General features: G+C 41.5%; 1 protein-coding gene across 1 annotated transcript; it reads left to right on the top strand.

The window, feature by feature from the left end:
• Positions 1–113: 113 nt before the first annotated feature.
• mapkapk5 (MAPK activated protein kinase 5) lies at positions 114–15,068 on the top strand. Its single transcript, XM_062381663.1, has 14 exons — positions 114–1,090; positions 2,998–3,071; positions 5,837–5,912; positions 7,090–7,187; positions 7,284–7,392; positions 7,493–7,582; positions 7,978–8,073; positions 8,197–8,277; positions 8,380–8,567; positions 8,896–9,016; positions 9,191–9,321; positions 9,581–9,696; positions 10,348–10,452; positions 11,000–15,068. Exons 1-14 carry the CDS (start codon positions 1,055–1,057, stop codon positions 11,092–11,094), a joined length of 1,416 nt encoding a protein of 471 aa, XP_062237647.1. The 5' UTR covers positions 114–1,054; the 3' UTR covers positions 11,095–15,068.
• The last annotated feature ends 237 nt before the right edge of the window (positions 15,069–15,305 follow it).

Raw genomic sequence — 15,305 nt, 5'->3', positions numbered from 1 at the left:
CATTAAACGCCATGCTGAAATTTATAAGTGCCATAAATTTGTATACATCATTAGAGGGGAAAAAGTATACCTCAACATTTTTGCCTGGATTTATGAAAGAGGGGGGTGGGGAGTACTTTCCATCAGGCGTTATGCTCGGGCTGCTATTGCGTAGTGCCGACTCGGGTTGTGTATTCCCACTGACAAGAAGCTGTGGGATTAGTAAACCAGTCTCTCTCCTTGTCTACCTGTGAAACACATTCTTCTTTATAACCTTCCCATTCACGTAGACGGCGTCGCTTCTCTGTCCGGACGCGCACGGTTGTTATACTTCCTCGTGGAATGTTGTTATTATTATCCGAGGCTTTGAGCGGAGCTGGGAAACTAACTTGCCAGCGGAGCTAGCTCTAGCTCGCTAGCGCACAACCGGGCTCGACTCGACGACATAACAGGCTACCGCCGCCGCTGCTTTGGGAACACGGTGTGCCCACAGTGTCAGACCGACCCGGCTTCCCCCGAAGACAGGGACATTCTGATGTTATCTCTAGCCCGGTTTATCTCTGGATGTCCCCATTGTTGTGAAACCCTCCGCTCCGATCGTGGCACCCGCTCCCTTTGCTAGCAGCCCCAGTGTTTTCGCAGTGTTAGCAGAGCCCCGCTCTCCCTGCGCCGGCTAAAAATACACGCCTGGTCCCATGTTCTGCGCCCGTCAAAAAGTGGTGGGTCGCTCCTCGTTGGACTTGTCTTCGTCTTTTCTGGTCACCTCGCTCGTGGTTTGACGCTCTACATGGTCACTACCGTGGATTCAAGGCGACTGGAAGAGCGAGTCGGACCCCGACGTTGTGAGCCGAGCTGGGCCGATCTACCGTTCCATCACAGCGGCTGGTGGGCTTCGGGTCTTTGGCTGATCGGTGGTCGGACATCGCTTCGCCCCAATGGCCGTGTCCTGCTTCTAGCGGCAATATAACAAGCCTTGGTCCCAGCCCAGGTTTGCCAGACCGAAACTTATAAAGGTCAGAGAAAGACGCTTTGTTTCCACTGTCAACTGGCTGAGCTCCACGGGACGCAGGACACCATGTCGGAGGACAACAACGCAGACAAGTTCATTAAGGTAATTTAAACACAATCAAGGTGAATGTTAGTTCAAGTAGATATTGTTGTCAATTTGCTTTGTTGAAGGGATCGGCTCTGGTTGTTAAACAAACAAACCCGTGAAGCATCAAGGGAACATGGTGGACATGTTTGTTGGGATTGGAGACCATTGCAGATGCTTGTTTTACTTACTTGATTGGTTTTGCCCAGGATGGTGTTACTTCTATCTATTTGATCTTAATTGCCTATCCCTCTAGTAATGATTGCAATAAAAAGACAGCTTGACTTTTCACCCATTGTCTCTTTGCACCTGAAAAGTGTGTCGTGGAAAAGTGTTTCTCATGACAAACATCACCGTGGAGCTTGGATCTATCTGGCAGGATCATGGTCATTAACTAACCAGTATTTCCATTTGTCCCTGGCTCTGGGATTTGCTCCTGGAACTGGTCCCATCAATGTGTCTCTGCCAGGGCAACTATGTCAGCAGTAATATGTGATCTCAAGTGGCCCCTGGTTTCGCAGAAAGAAGTAGTAGTTGGAAACTGGAACACACCCATCATGCATACTGGGGCCATTATCATGAGAGAGAAAATATTAGTGGTGTACCTGCTTAATCCAGACTTTCTGGTGTCAAGAGCCTTGCACAACCTGAACCACAAACTGATCATGGTAAACCTGGAGTGCATGACTAACTTTCTCTGAACAGGTTTAGTTACGTGGTTTGGAACCAAGTATGCAAAAAGCCTGTGTGGTTTCTGCCTAAACTGACCGCTCTCAGGAATCAAGTTAATATTATTGTGTCTTGTATTTAATATGATGCAGCTGATCTGTTGAGGGTGCAGGTGGTTTTTGCATTTATTTACAAACCATGCCAATTCCCTGTGAACTTGCTCTTATCTGGTTTGGAAAAACCTCAAATTGAATTAAGCCAATTGGTAAGGAGGTTTGTTAGACATATTATCTTGGATAATGGGTGACAGGAAGTCGGATCTCTGTGCAGCTGTGTGGGGAATATGAGCGCCTAAGTTTGTGTTGCATAATTATCCTGATTATCATGAAGTTCATTGCGTTTACAGAGCTGTGAAGAGGCTGGCAAGGAGTCATAGGGAGGAGACATGACGGTACAGTGTCTCCTCCCTACGACTCACTGCCACCAGTTTACAGTGGCTCCTGATTTATCATATTCTGCTGGCGGAGACCAAGATATTTTCAGAAAAATGGCTATTTTAATAATTTTACTATCTTGACTCCGAGGTATATGCAAGTTTAAACAGATTATGAGTCATTGAACAGTTTTTATGTAAATACCTCTCAAGACTGGAAACATTCACAAAGCTAAAAATGTAATACAAACCCAGCACATTGTAAGAACTAGATTTGAATAATTTCAACCATCTTCTTTCAGGATAGGATCACACCCCACTTCTATTATCACTCTATAGGCAGCAGTCATTAAGTTGACATTTTATACAGTTTAGATGTTTCATAGCAGCCGACATTCCTGTTTTTCAAGAATAATGAGTTAAGGATTAGCACTATCAGGTATCTAGACAGGTAGTAATGGCTTAGATTGCTTTCACCCAATCCGCTGCTCTCACTGAGTAGAACATCTGTAGAATCAGCGAAACTCTAAAGTCTGTATTATGACAAACCAGTTCACTTGATGACCTGTGTTGTGATAATGATTGGGAGTGGTCTTTCTTTTACCATGTGTGTTTGGTTTTTCTTTCCCCCGGGGGATGCAAGTTGGCTCTGGGCTGTTGATTGTGTTGCATGACGTAAAACTATAATGATTCCTGGGAAAAAGTGAAAGGGATCCATACTCTCATTATTATATTAGCAAGAGTTTTATTTGATTAAATAGTTTGCTTCTCTTCTTCTTTCAATCTTTGAATGGGTATTTTTTTTGGTTTCTGTTCCCAACAGGAATCATCGATTCTGGATGAGTACAACATAAACTGGACACAGAAGTTGGGAGCCGGCATCAGTGGACCAGTCAGGTGAGACACAGTTTGTTTCTTCACCATTTAAATGTCATTGTTTCTACTGATTTAACTGTGTGTGCACTGTGTCAGATTGCTGCTGATGGGACAGTATTGCATAATTTTTTTGTTTTTATCGAATTAGAACCAGAAAAAGTAGTTTTGCATGACCAGGAGACATCATTATAGCATCTGTTTGCATCTGTAGCATCTCACTTGCTGAGAAAGGGATACTCTTGTTGGAGCTGCCAATTTGGAACTGGCGTTATTTAGGATCGGAGAAATCCGACCTACATTGATCTTGATGAAAAACATCAGACATGATTAGAGGACTGATATTCATGACGGCATTTACTCAACCGAGTGGTGGCTGTCATGGAACAGACTCAGTCCACGCAGGTACAGCATCTGAGACATCTCCAGCTCAGCGTCTGTCCCGTACACCCTTGAGTGAAACGATCGTCGCCTGTTTTTGACTTCTTTTTTGTGTCCAGGCTCTTGCAGGCTGTTGTCAACATGCTATAGAGGAAACTGTGCAAAGCAGCTGACCTTCTTTTGAGGAGCTGCACTCAGCTCAAGTAGTCAAAGCTAGTGGATGTCCGTATGTTCCAGGGTTAAACCTCTGCAGTTTCTTTTGATTTGTGCATTCTTCTTTGTAATCATTCCCACTCTAAGACATGGGGAATAACAGGACAGCACATTTGTGTGTAATACTACCAATAAGCAGCAATGACTCGAGTGTTTTTACATTTAAACTGTTATGCACAGAGTTATGTGGTTAATCTGGAGGACAGAGTGCAGTTGTGTTGTGCTGTAAATCGAATCACCACCAGTTAATTTCAGTGTTGTATGGAGTATCTCTGTCATGTTCAGACATAGGCTCAGTGATAAAAACAGCTGTTTGCCACTTCTTAAAGCTGCCGGTGCACATCAGTATTCTCCTCTCCTGCCTCAGCTGTCACTGACAATTGGTGCTCGTATAAATAACTTGTATATATCCTGAGATTTATTCATTTACTACAATAAGTCCCAGCGAGGCAGCGAGTGCTCCGAGTCCAGTTCTGTCCACTTAGGCTGTGTGCAGTGTCGCCTGTGCAGGTCTCACTGCCCTGCTGATTCCAGCTGTAATATATCAACGTCTGATATCGACTCCTCCGCTCCATTCAGCACCTTGAAGCTATCCCAGCCAGTTCTGGATCAGCAGTGAACAACGTGTCATTTTCTATAGTTTTGGCCTCAAGTGGCAAAAATACTGAGAAACTGACTCATCAGGTCTCTGCATCAACATACTCTTCAACTCTATGATTTAAGCTGTACTTGTTCTTTGTTTTTCTGGCAAATCTTGCTCAGCCCCTCTATTTCTTTTTCTGACTCTGCATTCCACTCAGACCTTTGTCTAGTTTTTATCCGTTCCCAAAGCTCACTTCCTCCTGACTCATAGTGATTCATTACGTATTGCTTTCCAGTGAACTGAACTTTGGCCTATGTAGAATGTTTTTTGCAGTAAAGCTTTAATAGTCTAATCTTAGTTTAAGGGCCAGAGGCAACTGTTTTAATTCGACTTCAAATTTGAGTCACTGAAGGAGTTAATGAGCTTTTCAGAAAAGGAAGCGTGTTTGAGTCTGTGGTCAAAACGTGTACTGTTACAATCCCAGTGTGAAGAAAACCATTGGCAGGGATTTTCAGTTTATTTCATGTCACAATGAAAAATATTCAACACCCATTGAGGATTTTCTTCGGGTTTACTCTCGTAACATACATGCAGTCCTGATTCATATTCCCCAAAACAAACTGTTGTGTTGACAAAATACAGTTCGGAGCTCCGCATAGTCAGCTGCTCTCTTTTCTCTGTGTTTATAAAGTGCTGGAACAAATTTATTTCCCAGCACACATTACCCAGACTTTGAGAAGGGTGCGGAGGTTTATCAGCTTCAAAACTACATTCAAGCACAAAGAATTGGACAAAAAAAGCTTTTTTAAGCATTTTAATGAAATTTAAACCGGAGACAAGTATTTGTGCTGTGCTGCTGAACATTGATCACAGCCACTGGAGCTGAATGCATTAGTTCATTAACAGATTCGCTGATCAGCTGAAAATGGATCTGCATCTACAATCAAAATGTCATATTTATTTTCAAATAAAACGGCAGAAAATGGCATTCTCCAGTTGAAGCTTCTCTAATGGAAACAAAAATGTCAGGTCAGGCTTATAGCCCCTGTCTTTTCATAAGACTACACACTATGACACATTAATTCAGCTGTGTTTTGCCAAGGGAAAAGACTTGAGACTGTCTGGCATCATATCAAACAATTGATGGCATTTGAGATAATTTGGGGTTGTTGCAGTGGTTAGCACTCTCGCCTCACAGCAAGATGGCAATGTGTTTGAACCTGCTGTCTGGATTCTGCATGTTTGCCCCGTGGCTGCGTGGGCTTTAATTAGAGAATCTTGATTGTCAAAATGTCACTCCTGAAATAACCTGAGTCGAGTGTGTTCTCTCTCTGTGTGTCAGCTGGGATCACGTCCCTGCATCCTCAAAGGATAAGCAGTACAGCTAATAGGGAACAGATTGACATATTTAGAGAAGTGACCTGATTTTATGATGATGTTGTCTCTTTTTTATACCGATAAGAATGTGATACATGCCTGGCTGTGTTTACCTTTTACAGAAATGTGTTTAAATTCATCCATCCAACACCGTTGTACCTGTCGCGCTTCAGAAAGACAATAATTGGCGTGTCGTGCTCTGTGATAGTTGACTCTTGTTTCCCACCCTGCTCAGAGTTTGTGTGAAGAAGTCGACTCAGGAACGCCTGGCCCTGAAGATCCTCATCGATCGCCCCAAGGCCAGAAATGAGGTTAGAGGACTCTCCGCTGCGGCTGTGATTAATGCCTGTTGTTTGTTGTCTTTGGCCGTGTCAATATGCTCCATCTGCCCGCCTGTTATCTGTCTTTATTAATTCCTGTTTCCCGTTCCCTCGTCAATCTGTCTCCTGTGCCTCTTTGTCTGCGACGCCGTCTTCCTGCGGTGACCAGTTTGTCTCGCAGCCTCTCCATGTCATTAGCAGCCTTCTGTTTTGATCAAGCAGCTCTAGCAGCAGTCGAGCAGTGAGACATCCAGTCAAAACAAGCAACACAGACTTCACACCAGCGTTCTCACTGCTGAACTGTGAAAAGCTGTCACTGACTAGCAAATAGACGCTTGTTATTACCTCCGAAATCAAAATATTTTATAGGCACTTATCTTTTAAAAGAGGGGGGGAGGTTAAGTATGTGTAAGGAAGAGGTCAATTTGCATTTCTGGTCTACAAGGTTTCGGTCCCTCTTGCAAATTACTCTCTGCTTAGACTGACGCTGCATAATGAGTTGGCAGATGCCTCCTCATGCTCAGTTGTATAATTTGCAGTTTGTAGAATCAGTTCTTTAGGCAGTTTCTTGTAATGATAAACACGACTGAATAAAGAGAAAACTGTTGCAGCTGTTGTGTCAAAGCTCCTATTTTACAAAAGGAGAGGTTTAGTAGAGGTAAACAACATCTTCAACTGATGCCAACACAAAGCAGCAGCTGCCACATTTGTAGAGAACTTAAGAATCCATTGTGTGCACTGTCTTTTTAATACGGCAGGGCACACCGTGTTGAGCAAATTTATCGATCAGTCCAGAAACTGAAGTAAAACAGTGCAGCTCAGCCCAGGAGCCTGTGCTTTTCTGCTGTGACGTGTCAAAATATCTTCTCTAAAAAAACCATCACCCAGTTTCTTCTCTGATATGAAAATGTACTGCGTCACTCACCTTACTTGTTAAAACTGAATGTTGTAGACACACAGATTAATGTATAGCAATAAGATGAAACAACTTCAAATGCTAAATTCTGCTTAAACACCTGTTAATTCATTTTTGTGATCCTCATGAGGATTAACGGACTGTTTGTATAAAGGATTGGGATTCTGTTTTGTGTTGTAGTTATTTTGCATGATTTTAAACTGAAAATGGAACGTTAACTCTTTACTCCGTGTTTGATTCTCTTCCACACAGGTGCGTCTCCATATGATGTGTGCCAAACACCCAAACATAGTGCAAATCCTGGAGGTTTACGCAAATAGTGTCCAGTTCCCACATGAGTCTAGTCCAAGGTAAAGAGCTTGTGTGCGTGTGTTTGTGTTGTTTGATAAATCCATCCCCCCTCTGTCAGTTTCCTCTGATCATCCCCTTCTTTCTTTTTTTTGCAGAGCGAGGCTTCTCATAGTTATGGAGATGATGGAAGGTGGTGAACTGTTCCACAGAATCAGTCAGCACAGGCACTTTACTGAAAAGATGGCCAGCGAGGTCACTAAACAGGTGGGTGAAGACAGACACGTGTACACACACACACACACACACACACACACACACACACACACAGGGTGGTCACTCAGTCTTATGTCTCTTCCTCCTATAGATCAGTCAAGCCTTGGAACACTGTCACTCCCTTAATATTGCGCATCGGGACCTGAAGCCAGAGAACCTGCTCTTCAAGGACAACTCTCTAGTAAGTGGAAGTTTCACAGATCTCAGCTGTAAATGCTGCAGTTGAAGTGTCACCACAGTTCTCATTACTTGTACTTTTGGAAAAATCAACTGGATGCATAGAATATAGTATATGAATAGAATCGTTTCTAGACTTCAAGTCCGCAGCATGTGCTTTACTTTTTGAAACACTGTGATGAGAAAATATCTGTCAAACTGTGGCCAGGATAGTGATGAAGGTTTGGAAATATCCAATATGCAGTTACTGTGACAGATACAAGAAATTCTATCAAGTGAAAATCTATGAAACCACTGAGATATAAGCTAGGTGAAAGGTTTTATGAGAAGCCACTAAGGTATATTCCTGTGCTTGCTCTACTTTCATCCCTCTCACTCTGTGTTCTGCCTTTTCCACAGGACGCGCCTGTGAAGCTGTGTGACTTTGGCTTTGCCAAAATAGATCAAGGCGACCTGATGACCCCTCAGTTCACCCCTTACTACGTAGCACCTCAGGTAAAAAGCAAACACAGCACAGGAAAAGTGTTTGTGTCTTGATGGCTCTGGAACATCATAAACAGTAAATGATTATTAAATGAATGTCTTTGATGTTTCCCTTTTGCCCCCGTCTCTGTTCAGGTACTTGAGGCTCAAAGAAGACACCAGAAGGAAAAGTCTGGAATAATACCTACCTCACCCACTCCTTACACCTACAACAAGGTCTGTTGACAGAAGCATCAATTCACTTGAAGTCTTGTTCCTCATATTTGATTTGTTGGTGATTTTATTTTTCTTAAATAAATGTTTCTTGTCTTTCTCCAGAGCTGTGACTTGTGGTCTCTTGGCGTGATAATCTACGTAATGTTGTGTGGCTATCCCCCGTTTTACTCCAAACACCACAGTCGCACAATCCCAAAGGACATGAGGAAGAAGATCATGACGGCCAGCTTCGACTTCCCTGAAGACGAGTGGAGCCAGATCTCAGAGATGGCCAAGGACATTGTTCGCAAGTAGGTCCTTTCAACTTCTTATGTCTCTCCACCGTCACAGCTGAATCACTCACAGTTTACCCTGACTTCATTTTTAACACTTGTCAAACATATGAGACGTGTTAAATATAATTCTGAAACACACCAGGAAAGATGTTTTTAAGTTGTACAAGTTTTTTAGTATTAAAAAGTGATCAGACTCCTGCTTGCATCTTATGTCTTATTCCTGTCATTTTCTTTATCCCACTTGTCTTACCTCTCATATCTCCTTCCTTCTCTCCTTCTTCCTTATTTCCATCCATCTCCTCATCCCTCTGTTCCCCCTCCCGTCCTCACCTGCTCCCCTCAGGCTGCTGAAGGTGAAGCCAGAGGAGAGGCTGACGATTGAGGGAGTCTTGGATCACCCGTGGCTCAACAGCACCGAGGCGCTAGACAACGTGCTGCCGTCCGCCCAGATGATGATGGACAAGGTGAGTGGGGAGTTAAAGTGAAAGAATCGCACTGCACCAAGGCTGCTCGGCCGTCCTGCTGTTCCTGAATGAAGTCACCAGCAGGGGCCCCTGTCGTCAGCCGTCTTACTTTATCATATCATGCATTATAGTGTCCTCCTCCTCCTCCTCCTCCCCTCTGATGCTCTGTCCCAGGCTGTAGTCGCAGGTATCCAGCAGGCCCATGCTGAGCAGTTGGCCAACATGAGGATTCAGGATCATAACGTCAGCCTGAAGCCTCTAAACTCTGTCAACAACCCGATCCTCAGGAAGCGGAAACTCCTTGGGTATGATTAATCTTCTGTCAAATTCTTTTTCATCAGCTTTTTCTCATATTATATTTAAAAAGAGGTTGAGACATAAAGTAGATGATTTCATGTATTTCTCTAGTCTAGACACACTGCCCCACAGATTACACTCATACTCTTCAGTCATTGCTCCACTGGATCTTTCTCTCTCCATGTAGGAAATAGCCCTGGTTCATCTGTGTATTCAATAAAATATCAATGTTTGAGTCCGAAATGTTTTTTGATGTTCCTGTCGCAGCCCAAAGCCCAGTGATGGTTTCTTCATTCACGACCCAGAGAACGGAGGGGAAGACTCCAACGTAGCGCTGGAAAAATTACGAGACGTCATTGCACAGTGTATATTACCACAAGCTGGTTAGTAAAACATGAGAGATTATAACTAACTACACCAAACACAGACATGCAACCAGTATTTTATGTAAGAAAAATACTGCATAGACACCTGAAGGGTGATGCAATACAGAACACCACAGATGAATTGTGTACACTTTTTCCTAAAGTTGTGTTGATTAATGAGTGACGTGAGTGTGTATTCAGTAGATTTGTTTTTTTTATCAATATCTAATCTTCTTCCAGTTGTAGATGAGAACAAAACGTATGTTCAGGAAACAGATGATCAACTGTTAATGATTTTCTCAGCAGTTTATCAATAATAATTAGTATTGAAGCACATGAAAGGAAATTGAAATATAACGTCCTGTCAGCCGCAGTGTTAAAAGGGTTCCCAGCTCTGCCCTGGTCTGTGTGGCTGATGTTAACAGGCTTGATGAGTACATGTGCTGAGTGTCTCTTTATTTATCACGACTCATCACCTGTTTCATGTTTTCCTGCCCACCTTTTTTATATTTGTTATTATTATGATTCAGCAATTCTCTAGATACTCTCCTTCGAATTGTCACCAGGCTGCATGAGCTGTAGATACCGAGACAGTGTTCTCCTGCCATTGCAAAAATGTCTGAGAGAGAAAGACGGCAGCATCTGAGGGGAATGTTTTTGTCTGTCCAGGAGAGAACGAGGACGAGAAGCTGAACGAGGTGATGCACGACGCCTGGAGGTTCAACAGAGACTGTAAACAGCTGAGAGAAGGTCTGCAGGGGCTCAGCTGGGACGGTCAGTACCACTTCCTCTCCGTCAGTCCTCAGCAGATGCCCTCGAACCTTTCTTTATCCCCTTGAGTGTTAAACTAGAATCAACGCAGCTGTTTTACCTTTTGACGTCTAGTTGAAAAGTTGCATTGTTTTGAGAACATGCGCTGAAACATTTTTATTTTATAGAAAGAAAAATGTAGAAAAGATGATATTGTTCTGTAAAATTGTAACATAAATGTACATTTTCCTTATTCAAGCGCTATATTTGGTTGTGTTTATATATATGTGTATATATATATATATAGCTGTTGATGATAAGTTTATGGTTAAACTGTAAAATCAAGCCTGAGACGATCAACAGAAAACAAGGCTCCATATGTTTTGTCTTTGTCTATGTGGTTAAAGTCTAATAGATAACGAAGCAGATGAGTGATTGACATTATTAGTTAAGCATTCAAATCTTGATTCTTCTCTGAATCTGCACTAATCTTTAACTCTTAAGGGAATTGTTTGCGCCTCCGGTTATTTATTATTACAGGTTTTTCTAACCGCCATCTCTTCCGTTGCAGGACGAGCCTTCTCAGATAGAGTGGACCGGTTGAAGTTGGCTGAAATAGTGAAACAGGCCATTGAAGAAAAGACGATTCTCCAAGAATCTCATTAGCAGAATTAGTTTTTCTATCTTCTTTTTCTATTGTTTATTATGACCCTTTTTAACCCATGTCTGTAAAGACGCTTTTTATGTAAAAGGAAAACGCTAATTTTTTTGTTTTTCATGAAATCACTGGCAAGACCTATTGTACAGCTGTAGATATATTTCAAAAATAACTCATTGGTACTACAATGCCTTTTTTAAATGGACACTTGCAAAGAACATGGAAAAAAAAACTATATTTTCATTTTTGCAAAAAAAACAACAACAAAAGAAATGAAAAAATCTGTGAAAGAAATTATTTTCTGGGAGGGAATTTTTATTAGATGTTTGTCAAAGATATCATTTGTATTTATCCCAGTAATTTCATTCTCTTTTATTTTTGTTTTAACCATCCTAATGACTTTATTTATTTAAAAAAAGAAAAAAGAAGAAGAGTTCCATTGTTTTCTACTTGCAGCCTGGCAGCGAGCTCTAAAGTTGAGAAGCTGTCGTCTGTGTGACTTTGTTCTTCCACACGCGTGTCTGACTCTCAGACTTTGTTTAAACTATATCGATTTTAATTTTTTGCTTTTTTTGTGCAACTACACCTTTGGCCTCTTTGTTATCTCGAGGTCAAAGTGAAGTGGGAATGGAGGTAAAAGAAAATGTCATGAAATAGAAAAAAAATGAAACCTCAATTTTGTGAATTTTTTCACGACCCCCTCCTAAAGCTGGCTTTCTTTCCGACTCATGTTGATCAACGTGTTGTTGACAAACAAATCTTAACCAAAGGTTAATTTACTAACCTTCATTCTGAGCTTTTAAACGTCTCCTTCTTTCAGGTGGGGTTTTCAGGCCCACATTTTGGGGTCGAAGTATAAAAAAAATCCCTGTTATTGGACATGGAGTTAAGATTTTGTTCTCTTTGTTTATTTCCAAGGTGAAGACTAACTTTTCATACTCTACTAGATCCATGTTGGATTCCCAATCGCTCAGTTCTACTGGTGTGCATGAAGTGATGATGATTACCTTTGTCAGCTTCAGAAGTTTGTGTCCGTCGACTGAATAATTCCACATATTCACAACAGCTTTTCGCTCGGCTGATTTATTTATGATGCGATTCTGAAAGGTCTTAAGTTCAGCGTTCGTTTAAAGCCACAATTTGCTCGAGTTGCTTTGACGTTAAGTTGTATCCACTGGAATTCAGACCAGGGTCAGTGAATATTTAAGTGGTTTTTAAAGAACTACGAGAGCCACTCTGTGCAATGTAAGAAAAGATCAGTCAGCATTCTTGATCGGGTCTGTGAGGATGTCAGCTTTTATCAAACCTGCTGAATGTGCAATAGAGCAGTGGTTTAAACATGTATCCATAATGCATGCGTGTACATGGCAGCGAGATAGTGTGCATCAGGTCGTCAGTATTACAGACTGAACACAGTCACTTATCTTCAGCTTCTAGTTAATTATTTCATATCTTATCATCGATTAGCCAGAGTGAAATCTTCCCTGCTCTGACATTATCTGATTTTATTTATTCCCAGACGTGTTTAAAAGAAGGGATTCTAGTTGAGGTGTATGAATGAGGCCCTGCTGGCGGCGAGCAGCAGTTAGACGGACTAAAGTGCTTGTTCTCTGGTTCACATTGTTTCAAACACATTTTGTTTATTTCAAACAAATCCTTGAATCTTTCTTATGAAATACCCCCTTTTTGTTTGAAATCGTACGTTTGTGCAGATTTATATCAGTGACCATACTTCCCTGTTGAGATGACCATGTGATTTTAATCTTTTTATCTGAATGAAGAAGTGTATATTTGCAGACATTGGTGCAATACGTTTCCAGTGAAAACCACACTTCTCCAATTCTGGTTGTTTCTGACATTTTGAGACAAACTGGAGGATTAGGTTCCTCTTAAGGACTCAAAGGAATTCCCGCTCCTTAAATTAACCATTTAAAAATTTAAATATCAGAAAAATACTTGTCTTATGGTTAAAAGGGCTGTTTTTTTTTTTTTTTTTTTTTTTTAAGTTCGTGAAAAGTTCAGGACAGCGAGGATCCACCATATTTATAACGGACATGAAGATAGAGTGCAAGCCTTCCTTTGTATGTCTGTGTTTCTTATTTAGGCTAAACTAACCGAGGCGATCGCTACTAACATGATTCTGTGAGGTCATCGGGTCTCTTGTCTCCCTTGAAAGCTGAACAATAACCTCAGCTCGTGTCTGAAAAGGCCTTAATGTGCCTTGTTGGTCGGGCAGCGTCTCCGTCCCTACTTGCTCTCTCTCATTTGTTACAAAAACAAAACAGCAGGATAAAGGGAGAAATCAAGAATAATCAACAGTAGTGATTCACATTTGGGATTTTCTTGTTTTCATGTGATAATGTGAACGTTCTAAATTACAATGCTGGTTGTAGAATCTTGGAAACACGTTGAGATCATCGATCATATGGTTTAAAAAAAACGACAACTGAGATATTAAGGGTGGTTGAACAATTTGGAATATGTATTTCTTCCCGAGAGTCAAATGACAAAACCAAAATTCACCGTTGGTATTTTCCTGAGATGTGGCCTGGCAACAGGCCCTGGCCACAAAGTAGTCCGAGGCCTAGCCCGTTTAAAATGGTGACTTGTGATTTAAGGAGCTTTTCAAATATAAGGGGTAGAAACATTCATATTTCCACCATAAATCAAATGTGTTGGTTCCTAATGCTCTCAGAGCTGCAACGATCAGCTGATTAATTGATGAGTCTACTAATGGAAAGTGAATCTGCTAGTCAGACAAAAACAAGACCTGAATCTGAAGAGGCTGAATATGAGAAGCTGAGATTTTTTACCAATATTTTCACTTTTGTAAAGACTTGAACAACAAATCAAGACGATATTGGTCCCACTCGCAGCCTTATTTTTTAAACTGTGCAGAAGCCTTTGATCCATCTTATGTGGGATCATTCATGTTTGAGTGGTATCACAGAATCAGCCCAGCTTCTGAGTGGAGCCTAAAACATGCTCCTGTTTTGTTTGACCTTACAATGAATTCCTGTTTGTGTGCACGTGTGGGTCACTGTATGCTGAAGCTTTTGTTCAGCAAATCAATGCATCAGAGCTGCTTCCTCTTGCCCCCCCCCCCCCACAACTAACAGAGTTTATATCCTCTGCGACCTGAGAGAGCATTATTGTCGAGGGGCAGGGAGTTATCAGTGTTGCTTGCACTGTAAAGTTGTGTTACGGTGACTTTACAGGATGAAAACTGGAACAATGAAACCCCCATGGGAAACTGAAGGTCGGACACAGTCACCTGATGCTGCTCAGTCTGGCTCTGTGCTACGAGAAAAACCCCAGAGAGCAGTTGATTTTCAAGATGCTACCTCCCGCTGTATCCTCGTGTTGGGAAACCTACATTCAAGTTTACCCAGCTTTCGACTTATTTTACAAATTCATTAACCCTTCTTATCTGCTCAATGAAAACAATTTCAGATTTACTTTTTAACTTATACTTTGTTTTTATCCAGGCTCTCTCAAGATGGATGCAGACTTCTTCTATTTGTTTTTAAATAGCATCTCTTTTAAAAGAGCTGAAAGGCTGATATGGTTTCGTCAGCTCTCTTGATAAATACCAGTTGCTTGTGTTTCCTCGGCTGTTCGTGCACTCATACAATAAACAGAGCTCTTTATGTATGTATTTCAGTTTATAAAAATGCTTCTGTGCATCTGGCATCAGGCAGATGTGTTAAGAGGAAGACGTAGATTTCCCCTTGAAGTTGCCGTTCCTGTTTATGTTGGGAAAAATCATTTCAAAGTCCAGAGCCTCTTCTCTGCTTCACCGCTCTGTTTTTGTTCCTCCTGCAGTTATGTAGCATGCACCCAAATCCCCAAATCCCTCACCAAGAACTCGCTGTATTTTCGGTCAACATGTCTTTTCTCTTTGGCCCTTTCTGCCTTCTCTCATTCTCTGAGTGTCATCATCATGCTGACTTTTTAATAAAGGAATTCTTTGACTTTTCAACATGTTTTCAGAGGATTTATTTTGTGTGAATTCCTGCTTGGATTAAAGTACAGTCGACAATCTTATTAACCTACATGTATAGAATGGGTCTGTTTGTACAATTGTTCACAGTAATGAGTGGAAATCTGGGGTTTCCTTAAAGCTTTTTAAGTAGGAATTATCTCTTGTTATTTGTTTATCAGCAGGATTACGCAAAAAAATGCTCCACCTATTTCCTATGAAGTTGATCCAAGGAAC

This window comes from Platichthys flesus, chromosome 3 (assembly GCF_949316205.1).
Source record: "Platichthys flesus chromosome 3, fPlaFle2.1, whole genome shotgun sequence".
Lineage (NCBI taxonomy): Eukaryota > Metazoa > Chordata > Actinopteri > Pleuronectiformes > Pleuronectidae > Platichthys > Platichthys flesus.
This window is presented reverse-complemented; position numbering and strand designations above follow the sequence as displayed.